The sequence below is a fragment of the Amphiura filiformis genome, chromosome 3 (genome assembly GCF_039555335.1).
Source record: "Amphiura filiformis chromosome 3, Afil_fr2py, whole genome shotgun sequence".
Classification (NCBI taxonomy): domain Eukaryota; kingdom Metazoa; phylum Echinodermata; class Ophiuroidea; order Amphilepidida; family Amphiuridae; genus Amphiura; species Amphiura filiformis.
The window spans coordinates 86,183,744-86,203,896 of record NC_092630.1 but is presented as its reverse complement, the minus strand read 5'-3'; the positions used below and the strand labels follow the sequence as shown (position 1 = coordinate 86,203,896).

At 36.9% G+C, this 20,153-nt stretch overlaps 1 protein-coding gene across 1 annotated transcript in view; it reads right to left on the bottom strand.

Annotated features, from left to right (window-relative positions):
• LOC140149308 (E3 ubiquitin-protein ligase UBR5-like) overlaps positions 1–13,680 on the bottom strand; it is a 52,802-nt gene extending 39,122 nt beyond the window's left edge. The window contains exons 1-12 of the mRNA XM_072171574.1: positions 13,604–13,680; positions 7,720–7,764; positions 7,315–7,396; positions 6,320–6,399; positions 5,628–5,723; positions 4,481–4,715; positions 3,910–4,006; positions 3,065–3,202; positions 2,573–2,796; positions 1,916–2,038; positions 949–1,059; positions 216–373 (exon numbers count right to left, since the gene is read on the bottom strand). Coding sequence (XP_072027675.1) covers positions 216–373; positions 949–1,059; positions 1,916–2,038; positions 2,573–2,796; positions 3,065–3,202; positions 3,910–4,006; positions 4,481–4,715; positions 5,628–5,723; positions 6,320–6,399; positions 7,315–7,396; positions 7,720–7,764; positions 13,604–13,665 — 1,451 coding nt within the window. The 5' untranslated portion in view covers positions 13,666–13,680. The remainder of the gene's footprint in view (positions 1–215; positions 374–948; positions 1,060–1,915; positions 2,039–2,572; positions 2,797–3,064; positions 3,203–3,909; positions 4,007–4,480; positions 4,716–5,627; positions 5,724–6,319; positions 6,400–7,314; positions 7,397–7,719; positions 7,765–13,603) is intronic.
• Between the last annotated feature and the right edge of the window lie 6,473 nt (positions 13,681–20,153).

Genomic DNA, 20,153 nt, shown 5'->3' with positions numbered 1-20,153 from the left:
TCTTTTAAATCTCTTGAAGGTCCTCAGCTTTTAAGTGTAGGATAGATGTCCACTTTCAAAAAATTCTCTCAGTTCCATAACACAAAATGGCTGCCACGCTGTATTTGTGGCAACAAGAATCATCTATTTAGTACAGAATCAGAACACAGTATTTGTATTATAATAGTTCAGTTTTACCAATTCAAATGTATTAGATCCTCTATAGCTGAACTTACCACCAAAACAAACTGCCTGACTCCATCCAAGCACAGGTGTAGAGAGGACAGCTATGTACAGATGTGATCTTATCTCCATGAAACTCAGGGAAAAACATTGCTGGGTGTTCCAAGCGATTGGCAATAGCAGCAAGAGTGTCATCCACCATGGTTGCAATCTACAGGATTACAGGGATAAAGATGTTATTACAGGATTTAGCTGGCTGGCAGTTTAACATGTTCCAGTTCAAACAGATTTTATTGTGGGTCTCAAAATAAACCCAAAGTGCCAAAAAGCATACTCACGTATGGGATGACCACACATCACATATAAACACCTGTTTACAATTCTACATGGGCCCACTTACAGTCGGTCTACTCTGAAGTACAAAGTACTGACGCACATATTGTGCCGACTTTGAAGGCACGCATACATGCAGCAGAGACGCATAACTGCGCACTGTTTACGTGCTGTATACGCGCGCGTTGACACTTTGTACTTCAGAGTGGACATACTGTAGTTAAAGGCTAAAATCAAACTGAAATGTGTAGTGTTTCTTCCATTCAACTAAAGACTCAGTTTTGTTTTCTGGGATTTTGATTGAATAAGAATTTCTTTTCCTGTACACTAGAAGCTAGAAATAGAAGTTTCAGGACTGCCTTTTAGGAAAGCTACAAATCATTATCCTGAAACCCTAAGCTCTAAATATGTCTATTATGTAAACAACAATTGACCTAATCATTGGTCACTTACCTTTCCTGATTCTGCTACCAAAGTTGCCTTCTCATAGCACGCACTCAGATCAACTATTTTCTCTCCAACTAGGCCGAGAGAAAATGCTTTTGGATGATGCAGTGAGGTATTCTGAAACATGCACAAAGAAGCAAATAAAAATATTGCAATTAATAGTTGATTATACATAGCACACATATCCACTGAATTGTTTACTATGTCAATTACTTGTTTGCAATTCATGATTGGTACGCTACCTATATTTGCACTGAAGTGCATCTTCTTTTGTAAATAAGAATGTTCAAGTTCAAGTTAATTTGTTTTCATCTCAATTCACATCAATGTTTTAAAAACTGGAAAATGCAGGATACAGAATACATTATGATATTACTTAAAATACAATAAGAACATGAAAAGTGAAGAGATGTGGATGCCGCAAAGACGCAGAGCATGAAGCTTGCAGCCCCCAATCTGAACAAGATGGAAACTGAACTTGCACTATAATATTAATGTGTACTACAATGTTGATATCATGTGGCCGAAATAAGAATGAAAGAAATATAATTGTATGGTCATTAAACCAGATAATTCACTTCTTGCATGGTCATCAAGTTTGTAGGTAGAGCCTCGATCTGGCAGCATGCATGAATGGGAATTTGCGCTTGTCATATAACATTGTGTAAAGTGACGTAATTCTTCTTTCATGTCTATTACCAGTTTGAGGCTCTACCCAATATGGCGGAACCATGCAAGGGGTGAATAATACTCAAAAGAACAATAATAAAAAAATATAATAAATAACATACATGCCACACATGAACCATTGCATTTGATCCCACCAATGAGATGCATGCCTAGTAGCAGTGAGAGACAGACCACTCAAATTAAGATCCATTACATGAACCTATAATTTTGGACATGTTCATGGGAAATGGTGGTGAACAGTTCTCTGTTCCTATATGGGGACTATTAATGTAGTTGAGCTTACCTCAGCATGTTTATATGGCTCTGCCTCATTCCATTTCCACTGGTATATTTGTCCATTGACTCCTATGGCAAGTAATTCACTGTACATTGCTGCTATCTTGATAAATTTAGGAGGCTCACCACCCTGTACACACACAAATTCAATGCAAAACATAAGATATCTGTAGTAAATAATATTATACAGAAAATATACAGAGAAATGCCAGGTAAAAGATGTTTTCAACAGCAGATAGAGTATGCACTATCCTGACTATGACGATAATCCATCAAACACAATCTCTTAGTTTTTATAAGCTTTCTATAATACTGAGAATGATTTTAAAATGTTATGGGAAAGAAAACTTTTGCCATTCATCACAAACTTCCCCCAAATATTTATTCATCAGAGAAAAGTCCTATTTGCTCAAGAAAATGTTTCATCATCAAGTTTCAAAACTAATATGATAAATTACTTCCATTGTATAAGATTGCAAGACCAGTCATCTGTGTTGGTAGATTCTATAATTTTGTACCATACTTTTAATGTACTTGGTTTTTTATGCATTGGGGTTTTCGGGGGGACCACAACTTTGATCTTCATAAGGAGGCTGGAAACCCAGGAATCCGTGACAATTTGTACACTTGACTCCAAATCATGAAATTTTTGATATCATTTTACCTTTTCACACCACCATTCTACATCTTCTCCAATGGTCAGTGGATTTTGGCTAAGCCCTTGATTGGATGATCCAGATTTACGGGATTCTGCGGATGAACCTTCTCCAGCACCTGGCTTGTAGCTGCTACTTCCCGACTGCCCAGCGTCTCTCAGAGCATTGTCTAACCATCGGCTATCACGGGCCCTAAGTAGAGGGTTTCTCTCACTAGAATCCCTGTCACGATCTGCAAGGGAATTCACACAGTCAGTAACATATGCTGATCATAGATGAAAATATGACATATACGTAATTCAAACATGTATGGGGACTTTCAAGTATATTAGCTTATGTTAATAACAGGTGCATGGAGCACAAAACCATTAACTGCAAAGGCTGCTTGAGCACAAAGGAATATTTAAAATGCAAATGATCCAATATGATGAAAAAAATATGTTATAGGCAAGTATCAAAGAGTGCCAACCATTATAAATTTATAATCCATTTCAACTTACCTCTACTGGATCCAGCAGCTCTAGAGCGTGCACGTTGCGGTATACCCAGGAAATCTTCAGAGAACATAGCGTCTGCATCAATAATGACACTTGGGTGATCTGAGTGAATTCCACCATCTAGTAATGACATCAAATCATCTGCAAATGGAATCAAATAAACAGTCACCAAACCAGAACCAGGTTTATTAATTACATGCTAATATTTGCTTACTTATGATTTCACACCACCAAATCGTAGTCCCATAGAGATATGTGCTAAATTTGCCTTAAAAAAACAGAATTTTTTCTTCCTAAGAGCGACTCAGTTCTTAACGATAGCTATGATCTTTGAATCCCTCTGGCTGGGCAAAAAAATAGGTTGACCGTCATTATTTTTACGAATGTCCCTCAAAGTCTATGATGACCGTGAATTACTGAATTTTAATGCAAAATCATGCCAGTGTTTCCGGACGAAAAAGGCTGCTAAGCTTAAAATTACTAAAAAATATCCGATCTCTCCCATTTGTGGTACACTTGCAGGATTTAACATTACTGATCATGACCAATGCAAATTTAGCCAAAATTATGCAAATTTCTGCTCATTTTAATGCTTAATTTAGATGTAAATGATTTTTTTTTGAGAATTGAAATGACGGGAGCACAGCCATATAATGCTACTTGATGGTGTAAAATCTTATAGCATGTCACATTTAAACCATAAAATGTTGCAAGCTACAAGCTGTAACAACCAAGGATTATCATCCTACTGTTTCAAAACTGATTGCTGGCTTCTGGAGGCATCACTCTCTGTATAAAGAACTGACAACTTGACACCCATGTAGTATAGTCTCCTATATATGACTTACCACCACCTGACATGTAGCTCTCTCCTTCCTCCTGATCATCACCGTCATCATCATCTCGACTCAGCAAGTTATTTACAGCTAAATTTACATCAAGATTCTGAAATAAACAAAATAACACAAGGAAATAATTTAAGGCAAATTCCTAGAAAATGAGTACTCCGTCGTTATTCATATTTCACTTTTATCAATTAAATTGGTGTCTTAACATCAAGCAAAGATGAAGCACTTGGATTCTCCCTATGAAATGATCCATCATTTTCTTTTCTCTTCCTGTCCTTATCTTTATACCTTACCCATTACCAACCCAGTAGAAAACCAACTGACATTATCTCCACTGTAAGTAGAAATAGAAAACACCTTCAATATTTGTCTGACCAAATTGTATCTACTTCTGAATTTCTAGAATAGTACTGATCATATTTGCACTATGGTATATGAACTTGAAGCCACTGATAACAAATTTATTGACGACACATACTGATGAGCACCCTATTTTGTTTCACAATAAATCTCAACTCCAATCATTCAATCATATGTTATTTCATTCATAATTACACAAAATTTCACTTACTGTCCTTTGCAGCTCCCTGATAATCACAGCTCTGCTCTTTCCTTGTAAGACCATTTGAGCTTGAGAGACAAGTTCTTCCGGAACTACAGCAGCTGGAACTACAGGTCGTGATCCTACAATGACCCCACCACGACCTCTGGATTGGGCACGCATCACACGTCCACGATTGCGAGATGAACTGCTACTGCCAGGATATGAACGCCCTGCCGCAGCACGACTACCGGATGCCCATTTCCTGCACATTATCCAAGAAAATTTTAGGAAAAACAGTATAGATGAATCTAGTGGCAAGCAGCCAGTTTTGTCTTACACTTTTTGAAGAATGCTGGACACAACAGGACGGCACTGTTACCCACACTGAACAGTGCCATCCCATAATTGTTTCCGTCATTCTGCAAAAAGCTTAATATCGCTGTGTTACTGCAGCATACCACATTTGAGGTTTGTTTTTCCATATCCAAATACTTAGTATAGTGACATAACATAATCCACACGCTAATTTTGGCAACCAAACATCTAGTCTCGGTCCCAGCCGGTTTGCGCTCCTTCGTCACTAAACAAACCGTCTGGCGACAACCTTATAGTCCGTCTTTTCTGATTGGCCAATCATCGTCAGAAGAAAATCTTCTGGTTGAGAATTGCTGTCAATCAGTGCCGGGCTTCAATGCATGCAACGGCTGAGTGACAGCTATGCGGTTACATAAATCCACACAACGTACGTGAGTACGCGCTGTGAGTCGCTGACATGAAAGGCGATATCAGACGATTGGCGCCTCAGTGGCCAATGAGCTAGCGTATATTTTGCGTTTGCGGTATCTACAAACAGTGAGAGGCCTAGGCTGTTTAGTGTCACTTACACAAGTCACGTCCTATAGCCATGATAGCCAATTGAAAACAGTTTTATTTGGAAATATTTGGAAATTCATTAACCAATCAGCGGATCGTCATTTCGGGGTTGTCGCCAGACGGTTTTTTAGTGATGGAGGAACACAAACCGGCTGGGACCGAGACAACCAAACATCCCACATGAAATCAATTGTAGTGCCACCACTACAGGGCCAAACCCAGAATTGTTTGATGGATTCATGACTACTTCTATATTCCAACTTGACATTATACTTTGTGACCTTTAACCTAGATGACTTACCCAGACACAGCTGCTGATGATCCATCTCCTATCACCCATGGATTGTGGTTACCTCTCAATACAGATCGATAGCTAGTGCTTCCCTTGCCTTTACAACTGTCAACAAACACACAACTTGTTATAGAAAAAATATTAAATTTGTGGACATCGTGGAACATTCAACTACGCTTGTTACTCCGCGACTAATCATGCTAACTACACGCGCATACAACGCTACTCTACGCGTCCATATTAGTGAGGCGATCTGCGTACAACTGCTTTCTACGCACAGCCATGCAAAGAGTATGTTCCATGATGTACACGAATTTGATAATTTTTCTATAGTGCAACCCCATGTAATTGTACGCACTAACAGTCTATTGGATATTTGCATTCTCTGGTCTTCAGCAAGAAAAATTCTTTTAATCATCAATATTTTCCCCACAATTACAACCATTTGTTTTACATATCATGTTCTAAGTGATCAATTTGAGATATCCATGCTATGGAGCAGTTTTCAAGGTTCTTATTTTCTGGAAAACTAGTGGAGCATGCTCACATTGGCTTCCCCTTCAAATGAATTAGCTTTATCTTGATCATGATGACTTTGTTTTGATATTGATGTACATGAGATACCCTATAATTAGTCTCATTGTGCTATGTAAGACTAAGAAACAAGGCTCTAGATCAGACTTCAATGTGATACTGCTTACCTTTTATCTCTTGGTTCTGGCTTGCCGGACTCAATCTTATCGGGGTTAATAGAGAAAGGTAGACGACACACCTTGCCATCCTATTCAAAAACACAGGTATTGGTTATGAAAACTAGTATGCTAACATGATAAATACTTTGACATTAGTAATCAATTAATCTCTCAAGCTTTGAAACAATGGATCTGAGAAACTTTGGGCAGAGACCATGAATTATCTTGTACATTAATGGATGCCAAGTGGCAACACAAGTTGTAACCTCTACATCATATAATAATGCATGTTTCAACATGGACAGGTGTTCATCAGTGAACGTATCTTACACTTCCCACAATGCATTTCTTCCATTTCAATTTTCTGTACTCATTTGCTATCTAGTGCAACATGGGTCAATAGTGACAAAAAGTTCAATGGAGTGGACATAGCAAATTATGTCTATTTCTTGACTATTCTCAACATGAAAACAAAGGGAACCTGTACAAAGTAATAGAAGTGTCATTTGATGTAATGTGGTGATGCGTCATGTTACAAAGGATTCTGGGAAGGGTAAGATATCTTCTCTGGGTGTGAATAAGAATTCAATACTGTAAAAGTGGTCATTTTCGCGAGGTTTTATTTTCGCAAATTTCGCAATTAGAGCTCCAACCGCAAAAATAACACCTCACAAATATATATGCAATAATGTTTTACAAGTATAGGGAAGGACTTGGCAATTGCAAAAATAACATTCGTGAAAATTACCACTTACACAGTAATATATTTACAAGTAGATATTTTCAACCAAGGGTAATGGAATATATAGAAGCACAACATGATCAGAGAAATTGGGGTATTCCAGTGAAATCCACAATCTCTCACACAGGGGATGTATTATAGATTTCAAATGGAGACACTCATTCAGATAATCTCATTTGAAATTCACACCTCGTATGATTAAGATTACAGTTATGTCTTTCATAGGGGTGTATGGATGTCAACTGGAATGGCCCAATCTTACCTCCAGGAGGAATGCAGCATGGTTGGGTCCCACAGCAACTGATTTCACTATCAAGTTTTTTAAAGCTGAAACACCACTAGCACTGTAAAGGGAAAATTATTGAAAATGATAATGATGTGATTATAAGCAATTAACACAATTTCACTTTTAAATAAATAATTATTAAAATTTCAACAAGATGAAAGATTTGACGTTTTTCTTCACATTTACATGCATGCCTGTTCCTCAAGTAAGTGCAAAAAAAATGCACATGTTACACTGCTTTAATGATGGACCATGTAATATTATAACATAATGAAACATAATGTTGCTATTAGGGGTAGGTTACATGTATGGTAAATAATCACTAAAAGGTGATCATTCAGATTCATTATTGATGCAGGACCTTTTTGACCTAAATATTACCTGGTTGGTGGTTGTTTGTTTAGTTTTTCTGCCAATTCCCTCAATCTGCAAAACACAAAATTAAAAATACATATTATTATAGGCTTTGTAGCTGTCATTACATTTTTCCTGTCCAATCAATAATACTTCACCAAATTTGTATTTTAATTATCTTCTTAAAGCCTTAATGTACGATCTTTTTAAATTTTTAGATTTTTCTGAAATTTTCTTCTAAAATGATAATATGCAATCATTATGAAAGTTCCCAATACATTTGGACGCGAAAAACATTGGGAATTTGCAAAGAAACAACATCATAAACTTCACCTCTATCACTCGAAACATCTCGCACTATTTGGATTAGGACAGCGAAAAGTGCGGCCTCAGAGTTAGTCTCCCACGCAAGTTAAAGTTTGGTTACGCTCCCTCCACATGTGGAGGGAGCGTAACTAAGCTAGTTTTGTACTGAGACTACGGTTTTGATCGTGGCCGACATAAAGTCATAATCTAAAATTATGACTTTATGTCGGACCAACAGAAAATCGTCCCGTTTTACTACAAATAGGACGAATTTGACAGTTTGCTCATAGATTTAAGTTAGAACATGTGTAAGTATTACAAATATGCCAAAAAATCGGTTTTGAAAAAAATAAAGGTAAATTCTGAAAAAAGATCGTACATTATAACTTTAAATATACAGGGAAATTTGTGGGTTAAAGATTCATTTCCTGAATATAGATCTGGCATTCAAAATTTCTGGGTTCAATGGGCACTACTGCAGGCAGGGGTTTATACAGACCTGTACATATCACCAGATCAGGGCCTCAGTACTGATTCTTGCTTGCAAAGATTCTCCATGCAAGAAATTCTTCCCCAAATCACACCCATTCTACATGCGTCAAGACATTCAGTCGTTTCTCACTGATTCTCGCAAGATGAGTTCCCCCTCCCCCAAAAAAATAAAATCTGGACATTTCTGGAAGACTTAAGACCTCGCTCAACCAAGCGACCTCGCCTTTGGGGGATTCCCCAAGTCATCATCTAAAAATAGGTCCGTAAATAACTGATAAGTACCATATGCATGGATTTGTGGGTAAATATAGCTTCATCTTTCGGATGCAATTCATGAACTGGATAAAAATCAGTAAGAAATTGCCAAACGAGATGCAATTGCTGTGGATGAATTTAGAATATGAAGCGGCAGGCCCTTATAAATATAAGGGCATGACACTCTCATGTGACTCTGTGCGCATAAGCAGTTAAAGCAAAATGGTAGTGCACACCTAAGAAAGTAATTCTGCAACTTTGCACATCAATTTACACATTTTATACCTGTACATAAGGCCAAGTAAAAAAAGAAACAAGTTTCTCGTCCGGACTTTTTCAAAAAAGGAGGAGGCAGGGCTTTACTATTTACTATTTTTCAATTTTTTGCAATTTTTTCCAAGATGGCCGCCATGCCAAATATGGCTGTTCAATGTATATTTAATCACCGATATTGTGCTATTTGAGTATACTGATGCAATGTATGACAAAACAAATGATTTGTAACATTTTTAGTCCACTTGGCTAAGCATGTTTCAAAATTCAGAAACAGTGAAAATGTACATTTGTTCAGCTTGATAAACGTTTTAATTACTTTATTTTGCCTCATTTCATCGAAATTGTTATTTTCATCGCTAACAAAATAAAAGAGGAACCTTTCACACAATTTTGGAAATTTAACATTTTTTCTAAATACTAAAAATACCAAAAAAATACATTCGAGTGCAAAAGCTTTTTTCTTCTGGGTAAGAATTTTTTCTTACATGCAACAGCTTTTTTATTGCACGTTAGAAATTTGATAAATAGGTCATCATATACAAAATGCATGCATGGGCCTATTAATCAAATTTCTAACCTGCAAGAAAAAGCTGTTGTTGCACGAAGAAAAAAATTCTTACCCAGAAGAAAAAGCTTTTGCACTTGAATGTATTTTTAGAATTTTAGAATTTTTTTTTTTAATTTCCAAAATTATGTGAAAGGTTTCTCCTTCCTATAATTAGCCATAAAAATTGCCATTTTGATGAGATGAGGCTAAATAAAGAAATTAAAACTTTATTAATATATTCATGCATTTACTAAGTTTAAAAGCTAAATATAGGTCCGATTTTGGGGTGAAATCAATTTTACCCTAATTCCCTTTTGGGGGTTGGGGCAAGGGTGTTTGGCTAGTTGGGCTGCTTGGGTGGGTTTGTATACAGGTAGTAAGGTTTGGGGTGGGTTAGAGTTGGGGAAGGGTAGGAAAAACAGTTAAAAACTTTTTTAACAAATTATTTTTAAAAATTTAAAAAAAAAAAAAAAAAAAAAATCGATTTTTTTTTATTTTTTTTTTTAATTTTTTTTTTTGAATAGTAAATAGTAAAAAAAAAGGAGGCGTGGCCAAAAAGGAGGCGTAGCGGGGACGAGAAACTTGTATTTTATTTTACTTGGCCTAAAAGGTAAACCTTAAATAATTATGTGGTCTTACATACATTGTAATATATCCATTATCCTCCCCCCCCAGTTAGATACAATTACGAACGGTCACTAGCCACAAATGCGAGGGCATCCGTGAGCAAATTTCTTGCTAGTGTTTCTCGAGTAACTAGATGAATAAAAAGCGAAATAATATGTACCATAATCTGACATTTGAACAAAAATTATGAATTTTTTTATTAAGTTTAAGGGATGGGGTATGAACGTTTGGACAGTATTTATTGTGGGACATTAGAGCACATCAGACATATCAAATTGCATTCTGAATACGAAGAATGTCCTTCTGATATCAAATAATTTTGATTTTTGAAATTCTCAATGTAATACACATTTATGGCAAATGATTAAAAATTGATATTTTTGATAGTTAACGGTACCGTACTCAAAGTAAACTTTATAAATCTGATGATTTATACTTAAAGTGTATGTAGGTGGGATGAAAATTTTGAACTTTCATATTGTGATCGTCCTTGATCGCCCTATCGAGCGCTTCAAAATGACAAAATGACCAAGTATCATTGAAGACTGAGTTCCCCCTGATTCCACAGTCTGTACTTAAAGCCATAATGTGCGACTTGCTCCACAGCAACGCCCTAAATATTTTTCGAATTTCTACTTTCTGCACCATTGTAATGGCCACTGGCCAGTGTAAGAATAAGCCTGAAGTGCTTTAATTACAGTAAAATTAAACATTTATAAAACCGGTCTCCCCAGTTTTATTCTGAGCCCGAGGGCATAAACAACCGTTTAGTCATGAAAATATATGAATGAACCCCGTTCATACATACCTGAACATTTTGTGATTCTTATTTCATCAAAATAATAACAAAAAACTACCAGTAACATCCCTGTGTTACACTTCCGCGAGGAGGTCTACGGGGAGAACTTCTACAAGGTACAAGGTACATTATTTAAAAAACATGATTTTCATGCATTTTCCCTACCCGGCGATCTCACATCCGGGATACCGGGCATAAACGCTGTTTATGCCCGGCTCTCGACCAATCACACGAGCTGTTATATAGCGTGTATGTATGAACAACCGTTTAGTCATGAAAATAAATGGATGAACCCCTAATTCACATACCAGAACATTTTGTGATTCTTATTTCATCAAAATAATAGCAAAAAATTCGAAGTACCGGTAACATTATTAAAAAACATGATTTCCCTACCCGGCGAATAAAACCCCCTAAAGTAAAGAAACGCCCAGGGTTGAATTCAGTCAATTTTTTGCATCAGAGTTTGTGCTATGCAAAACACATGTTTGCATAGCAGTATAGCACTTTTAGCTATGCATTTTGGAAAAGTGCATAGCAGTTGATGGAAATTGCATCGCATTTTGCAAATTCGATCGCTGGAAACGCCCAACTTTTTTTGAGAACAGTGAGTGGGGGGATGAGGCTGTGTGGATCACGAAATGCCCTTTTTAATTAGTTCGCCATGTAAACTTGTATGGCTCATAATTCAGACCGCCCGCCATTTAAGTTGACTGCTTCCTGTGTTTTGAAAGTTGTTGACGTTTTAATGATCCCCGATTTCCGGTCGATTATTTTAGCTGTGCCTGCGTCACGTCACACGCATGACACTGGTGGGTACCAACCAAACTTCAGAAGAAAAAAAACCTTGATCGCCAATAACGATGTGATATGGGACTTACATAGGATTACACAGAGATATTTCTTGCCAAAATTTGACAATTTCTAGGTAGCTTGGCCCTACTTTGTCTGGCGTTATATGAAAAAGGACAGTCTTAAGTAAATAAACGTGCAACGCTTTTGATGTTTTGATGTTTTGGGAGACTGGGAGGGATCATAACACAAAAATGACGGAGCCTATTCTTGACTGTGTAATATTCCTTCAGCACATTATCGTACGGCAATAACCTTATACGATGGACAGATAGTATCAGTTTGTGAATGAGGAGAGCGTGGCCTAGCGGTTAAGGCATAGGACTGTGAACCCGCCAAGGCAAGGGTCAAGGGTTCGAATCCCAGGTCCGGCTCTTAATTTGTGTCCTTGAGCAAGACACTTCACTCTACTTGCTTAGTGCTTCGGAGGGCACTTTAAGCTGTCGGACCCGTGTACATGCATATTTTCTCACATTAATGTAGTGTGCACGTTAAAGAACGTCAGACACAGGCTATTCGAAAAGAGCAGGGGATCGTCCCGGTCATGTTGACTGTACTTCAAAATACACTCATCTACTCTAGGTTCCAGAGTAAAAAATAAGTACAGCTTGTCTGTACATGAATGCGATAATACTCATACATATGAGGGAGGCACTTATAAGGAAGAAGAAGAAGGACATCGTAAACTAAGAAGTTCCTTGCATGCTTGTACAAATGTGTACTACTTTTTAATAGTGCTGTAATCGATTGTCGTAAGTATCGATAGTCGGAAAATACATAGACTTCCGACATGTCGAAACACTCAATGTCAGTATCGATACACAAACGACATGGCACACATGCTTAGATTATCTCAAATCAGGTCTCAAATTACCGTCAAATACTCAAATTACCGTCTCCCAATTTAGTTTTAGCTGTTAGGCTTCAATACACTTGTTGTTAACTTGTTTCTGGAACTTACTGATAATAAAATTGGTAAACTCAAATCCGTGTTTCAAACTGCGTGAGTATCGATAATAGTATCGACATGTCGGATGTTTGCCTCCCGACATATCGATACCCAGAAAGCTTATCGATTACAGCACTACTTTTTAATTAAACAATAAACACATAATTGGGAATAGTAATGTGGAAAAGTTTACAGTGTAGTCTCGTACATATCATTGAAATAATGCATACATAGTTCCGAGTAAGCTGATGGTGATGTTATATTTTAAAAATTGTTTATCGTTTAAATTTAAACAGTATGTGGTGAACCAACGTACACTTTGCTCGAGAACTCTAGCCAAGAATTTGCTCACCGATAGCTTCACATTCTAGGCTAGAGACCTTTGCATTCAAAATCTAGTCGGATTCGCTGAAGCATGACACCGTGTAAAGCAATGGAAGGTCAGAAGTAAACACAGCCGATCACGACAGGCGATTGCATCAAAAATGTTGCTAAAATTACACTTCAGCAAAATTTTAGACTGTCCAAAATACGCAAATCTTGCTCAAAAGATACAGTTGACTCATCGAAATAACTTTCATTCAAATTTCAACATTAACAGAATAAATAATCTCCGGTGTAAAAAATTGAACCGCTGTCCGACCGAAAAACCATAGTAAAGTACTCTAGCATCGAATGCGTAACTATCGTGTGCAAATTCGAAGCTAGAGTTCTCGAGCAACGTACACTATACATATTACATTATGTCTTACGATTATACGAACATGCAAATTTACTTCGAAAACCAGCTCCTTTTTTATACTATTACCTGTCGTTTAACTGATCTTCTGTGCCTGGCAGAGGATGCACAACAAAGTGGACCGACGTCATATTCAACGATAATGTCAAAGATGCAGAATAATGTGGTCAAAAAAGGAAAGATTTTTGTGACAAAAAGGTGCCAAGCCTCACTCATGAGGCTTTCACCGTGACCGACTAATGAAAACCATGAAGCAGCTTTTCATATAATCATTATTTTTTATCAACGATCCCCGCATACTGAGATCAATCGTAAATAGCTGCCGTAAAACGAATCAGTTCACAACGGTGGTTTCCGTGGATTTTTAAGCTATGAGATTTTGAACGGAAACTTTTACACAACGTGAATACGTGTGTTCGCTCGTCATGAACTTGACCTGTAATGGTCAATTTATACTACATCGCTGAGCGATAGCGATTGGATTTTAGCCAATGAGGTAGATCGATTTTTGTTGCGTCGGGAAGAGCGCGCTACCTCATTGGTCAAATCGCTCGTTCAGCTTTTCGTTTCCATATTACCGCCTATGCCCCTATAAGCGCATACCCATTGACTTTACATCAAGCAATCGGTGATACAGGGTAAGAAATACGGTAACTCTCCCCTATAAAAATTACATAACATTTCTTTGCAGCAGCATAGCTTGACATAGGCCTATACCATGGTAGGTCTATAATACCTACCATGCCTATAATACCTATTTCGTTGATTTGAAAAAAATTAAAATACGATGAATATAAAAGGAATTGTTTTCCTACCCACCCAAAGGTCTTTCTTCTCAAAATCTTTTTGTTTTGGCTAAAAATAATTACATTTTTCAAAATTGATGAATTTTGTCATGGGGAGTGAGGTTAATCTTTTAGTAGCATTACATGCAGATCCATTAGGGACCGATCGTTATTTACGGCAGGGGGGGGAATGGGTGTTTTGGCAAAAATATCGACAAAAATTTCGCGTTCCCCCTCGCGTCCGCTCAAAATTTTCGCGTTCCCCTTGTTTTCCCAATTTTCTCCATTTAAAATTTAACAATCCCCCCTCCTGGTTCAACTAAAATTTCAGGTTCCCCCTCAAGATCACAAAAAAAATTTCGTGTTCCCCCCTAAATTTACCCATTCCCCCCCTGCCATAAATAACGATCGCTCCCTTAGATAGGCCTGCTATCATGCATTATGGCATTTCATGGAAAATCATTTCAATGAGGACGAAGCAAATGCATTCATTCGGTTCAAAGGGCAACGGTCTTGACTGATATCACCCAGGCTGGAGCCTGCATGGGCGAAAAAATTAAAGAAAACTTGAGAAAAACACCATTGAATCAATCAAAACATTGATATCGAGAATATTTTTGTACAGTACATGCATAGGATGTTGAAAAGTGCAACTTCTTCTGAAAGCATCATTTTTGGAAAATGTGATTATTTTTGGCCAAAACAAAAAGATTTTGAGAAGAAAGAACTTTGGGAGGGTAGGAAAACGGTTCCTTTAGGCCTATCCGCCTATTCACAGGTTTTTAATTTTTTCAAATCAACGAAATTTATGTCAAACTATTAGTTATGCAAAAAAAAGAAAAAGGAAGAGTTATTTTTTGAACCCTTTATTAGTTTATTAACTGCCCATGTAAATCGGAATCATCTAAAACACATGACATGTAGGCCTATGGTGATGATGATGGATGAATATTTTGGGGATTTTTTACTCCGTATTATTGGCTTAAACAATGTAAAAAATAAGCGCCCATGCCCCCCCCCCCAAATGACTTTTTGACTTTAAAGATTAAAGATAAACATTTTAAAGGTAGAATGACACTTCCTATACGTGGAGTATATGGCTCTACACATTATCTTATAATGGGGTTGCAGATTCCTGTTGAAAGTCTTATTCAACTTATACTTCAGGGGGGCCGGTGGACGGAAGGTGTTGGTGAAAACAAATTTGGTGATCAATTGACTAATTTATTACTTTGCTTATGCACGGTGGTGAAAGAAAAAAGGGAAATATTGTAAAAAATGTTTAAAAGTTGTGAAATCAATTGAATCGTCGCCGTTACGGCATAGTGACCTATGTCAAAAAACAGTGTTTCTTGAAACGGTAAATGGGGGGGGGCAAGGCGAGGCGTTTGAATTTTACCCCCCCTCCCGGCCCTGGGCTCATAATTATTGCACAGCCAGTGGCGTAACCAGTGGGGGGCTGGGGGGGGGGGGGGAAGCTGCCCCCCGGACACAAAAAACTGGGAAGAAGAGCAAAAAAATTGGGAAGGGAAAAGGGGGAAGGAGAGAAAAGAGGGAAGAAAAAGGGAAGGAGAAGAGAAAAAAGGGGAAAAAGAGGGAAGAAGAGAAAGGGGAAAGAAGAAAAGAAAAAAGAGGGAAGAAAAAAGGGGAAGGGAGAAGAGAAAAGGGGAAGGGAGAAGAGAAAAGGGAAAGAAAGAGGGAAGAAGATCTATACTACTTTCATTGTGAAATTTTGTACTCTGAACACTGGATTTTTAGCTTCTAATATGCCAAAAACCATGAGCTTCAGGGGCACCGCCCCCTTGACCCCCGCCGGGGCTCTGCCCCTGCACCCCACCAGGGGCCCTAAGGCGGGCCCCTGCACCCCACCCGTTTATCACTTCGCGGCAAGCCGCTCGCGATGCGCACATAAATAATACAACTTTTGGTCAAAAATTGGGAAATTTTTCAATCTTGCCCCCCCCCCGGAAGGTCAGGTCTGGTTACGCCCCTGTGCACAGCCCCTTAATATTCATAAATATGCAAATAACATGGCACAAAACTATACAGCACATCAGATCACAATAAACTATAAACTGATTGTCAAATTTTCCGAAATTGCAACAGTTCCTAAAATTTGACGCATCCCCTAAAAACTGGGACTTCGTGAATCGTTTTTGTATAAAAACCTTTCCATACATGCCATATGGTTCTATAAAGAACCTTGACGTTCTATAAAGAACCTTAAAGATTTATGCCTAGGAACTTTCATTAATGGGCTATTACAGAAAATAAGTGCTCACCCTATAGAGGAGTAACTTTTACAATTAAAGAAATGCCTGGATGTCCAAGTTTGCTTTCTGAAAATGACTGGAATTCCAGTTGCCCACGCATGTTACTTGAAAATCTTGGACATGCAATTAAGGGAAGGGGTATGAACGTTTGGACAGTATTTATTGTGGGGCAAGAGAGCACATCAGACATATCGAATTGCATTCTGAATACGAAGAATGGCCTTCTGATATCAAATAATTTTGATTTTTTGAAATTCCCAATGTAATACACATTTTATGGCAAATCATTAAAAAAATTATATTTTTGATATTTAACAGAACTCGAAGTAAACTTTATAAATCTGATGATTTCTACCTAAAGTGCATGTATAGGTGGGATGAAAAGCCGACGATCAATTGAAAATTTTGACCTTTCGTATTGAAGTCTTTTGAAGATATGGATTTTTTTCCCAAAACACCAAAAAAAATTAGGTCTTTTTGGGAAAAAAATCCATATCTTCAATATGAAAGGTCAAAATTTTCTTTAAGACTATATCATGAAATTTATAAAATTTACTTCGAGGACTGTTATATCTCCAAAATGTGAAAAATATCAAATTTTAATAATTTGTCATAAAATTTGTATTATATCGTGAATTTCATAAAATGAAAATTATTTGATATCAGAAAGACATTCTTCGTATTCAGAATGCAATTCGATAGGTCTGATGTGCTCTCATGTCCCACAAAAATGTTGTCGAAACGCTCAAAACGCTCATTCCAGTTCCCTTAAATGCATGCATGAAAAAGCACGGAAATGTCCGAAATGAGCTCTCAAATTGAGGATTTCTGATTTTGAACTATTTTTCTGCTGGATTCTTTCGCCTTTGGAAACTTCAAAAGTCTAGATTTCCAACAATCACGACTGGACAAAAAGTCCAAACTCCTTTGTAGGGATGCCTCTATTTTCTGGAACAGCTCATATTCAGGGACTCATCGAAAAGTGAAAAGGAGTGTCAACCTTTTTGGTTTCAAAAATAATTTTCTTGGCTATAAGAACCTCTTTTTCTGTTCTACTTAGAATCCTTGACTTGGAGAGTTCCTTAAGGTTCTTCAAGTTTCTTCGAGGCTAAACTTCCTTTTTTGGTTCTACAACTTTGGAGTTCTTTTTTGGTTCTAATCTTTGTATAGAACCAAGAAAGTTCTTTATAGCCAAGAAAATGGTTCTTTGTAGAACCTTATAATCTTAAAGAACCCTTAACGAAGAACTCTTCAAGGGTAGAATAGAAAAAAAATCTTAAAGGTGGGTAACCTGATTGACAACTTCATCCCCCCACTTTACCCCATCAAAATGCAGATTTTGGTATCAGGTGAAAGCTCATATTTTTCTGATTAACGTACTGAAATTGGGCGTTCCAAATCGGTATTCCGGAGAAATCATCAAAAAACTGTCGAATTAGTCTCAACTGTGGTATACCACATTTTTTTACTAATTCAGCAGTTATTTGATGATATCTTTGGAAATACACCAGTTTTGGAACTCCTAATTTCAGTATGTTAATGAAAAAAATAGGATCTTTCATTTGATGTCAATTTATATGATCAAGATGATCATCATTAATAATAAAAATTCCTTTAAAAAGGAACAGGGCGAGCAAATGAGGAAGTGTCAAGATAAAGGTGTAGTAATTTTATTGTTTGAACTGTTTTTATAATTCGCATCGATCATAATGATCTTGCAATGAGACTGTACAGTGTATGGACGGTTTTTATAATACACACAATTATTTCTTTGCATTGTATTATTTTTATCAATAATCAATGAACCAATATGACAGACTCGAAAGTGCTCATTAATATTCAATAACATTTTTATTTAATAGAATACTGGTTTCAAACTTGGTCAAAGTGTTCCTAATGACTTCCAGATAATTAATTAGTCAGCTGCTCTACTTTGCATAATTAATTTTTCTATTTAAAAGCTGACAGGGTAGTATTTGCACTTATTGAGAACATTTCATTACTCCGCTGAATGTTATATGCTATAATAATGCGCATAATTATGCCCCCATCATCATGATTAATGTTTACATGATAGGCCTACGTCTGTTTTACATGTCAATGTCGTTCCGCGGTTATTCGTTAAAACGAAAATAGGCCTAATTGCACCTAGGCCTAGATAAAAACATTTCTTCTTTATCGATGAATGAAGAAATGAAAAAAATTATCGAAGAAATGGAAAAAAAACCAAAACAAACAATCTTATTAGAGATGTGACGGCCATAGGCCTACTATGAATTCAAAAGTTCAAAACATTACATGATGTTCCGAAAGTCATAACAGAAGAAGATCAAAAGAAGGTTGATTAATACGGTTGTGGTTAGGCCCCTATATGCTAATAATGGCCCAGAACCACCTTAAGATCTACGCATGACGACATCGTAAACTTTTTTTTTTATTGTCATTGCATGCTGTAGGCCTATTTAACTATTCTACTGCTAGCAACATTTGGCATTTATTGAACATTGACTTCAACGTGTACAGCTGTATACCACCACACCATGTTCAACCAAGTTAGCAGATAAAGGGCAACCAGTTATTGACTTTTCTCCTGGTAAATTGGTCAATAAGCAAACATTCTTGGTCTGAGCAATCCGACAGCCTCGCCTCATGTTGACATAAATTAATTGACTGTATACAATGGTATAGTATCATTAACAGATTCTATACGCTATAGCAGAACAACAAGCACATACAGGCAAGTATTTTACCAGTATCAATAAAACTATAATGAGGCTATTAATGTAGCCCAACTGTACGTATACAATCTGGCAATACCGCTAAATCTTAAAGAAATGAAAAATATCTGTTGCAATTTTCGGATTTGCATAAAAGTAATTCTAGTTCATCCAAGTTGTAAAACAATTATTTCTTTTAATACAAACACATTCCTTGGTAAGACAACTTTATAGCGCTGTTTGAATATCAACATGAAGTAGTAATGACAAATTTAAATGTACACTATCGCCTCTGTAGTTTCCTGATTACATACAGCACGATTATTTTATTTTTATTCTGCAACGCTGTGAGGAAATAAGTAACCCAAAACCCATCGCAATAAGGACGAAAAATGCTTCGCATTTTTCGCCCAAAAACAGACTACCGGTATAGGCCTACCAGTTTTACGCTGTAGGGATTAAAGGAGGATTTCGTGATCCTAGCATCCTCTTTTTATGACATTTTTCAGTAGATATCCACGAAAAAAGCTTATTTCCAAAATTTCAGTTGATTCCGATTTTTCGTTTGCGAGTTATGCATGATTATGTGTATACACTGCGCCATAGACAATGTGTTGTAATTTCGTTCTGGTGCACCAGAACGAAATTCAAATTTGGCGATATTTTTGCTAAACGAATTAATTTCGATGATCACGAAATGCCCCTTTAAATGTCAGTAATTCCATAAAGAATTAGTCGCATTTACAAGGAATATCATAGATTATCTTTTTGCATGAATGCTTGAAGGGACAACATTTAATGTTAGTATACATAAGTCTTAAAGAATTTGATTTTCCAAATATAG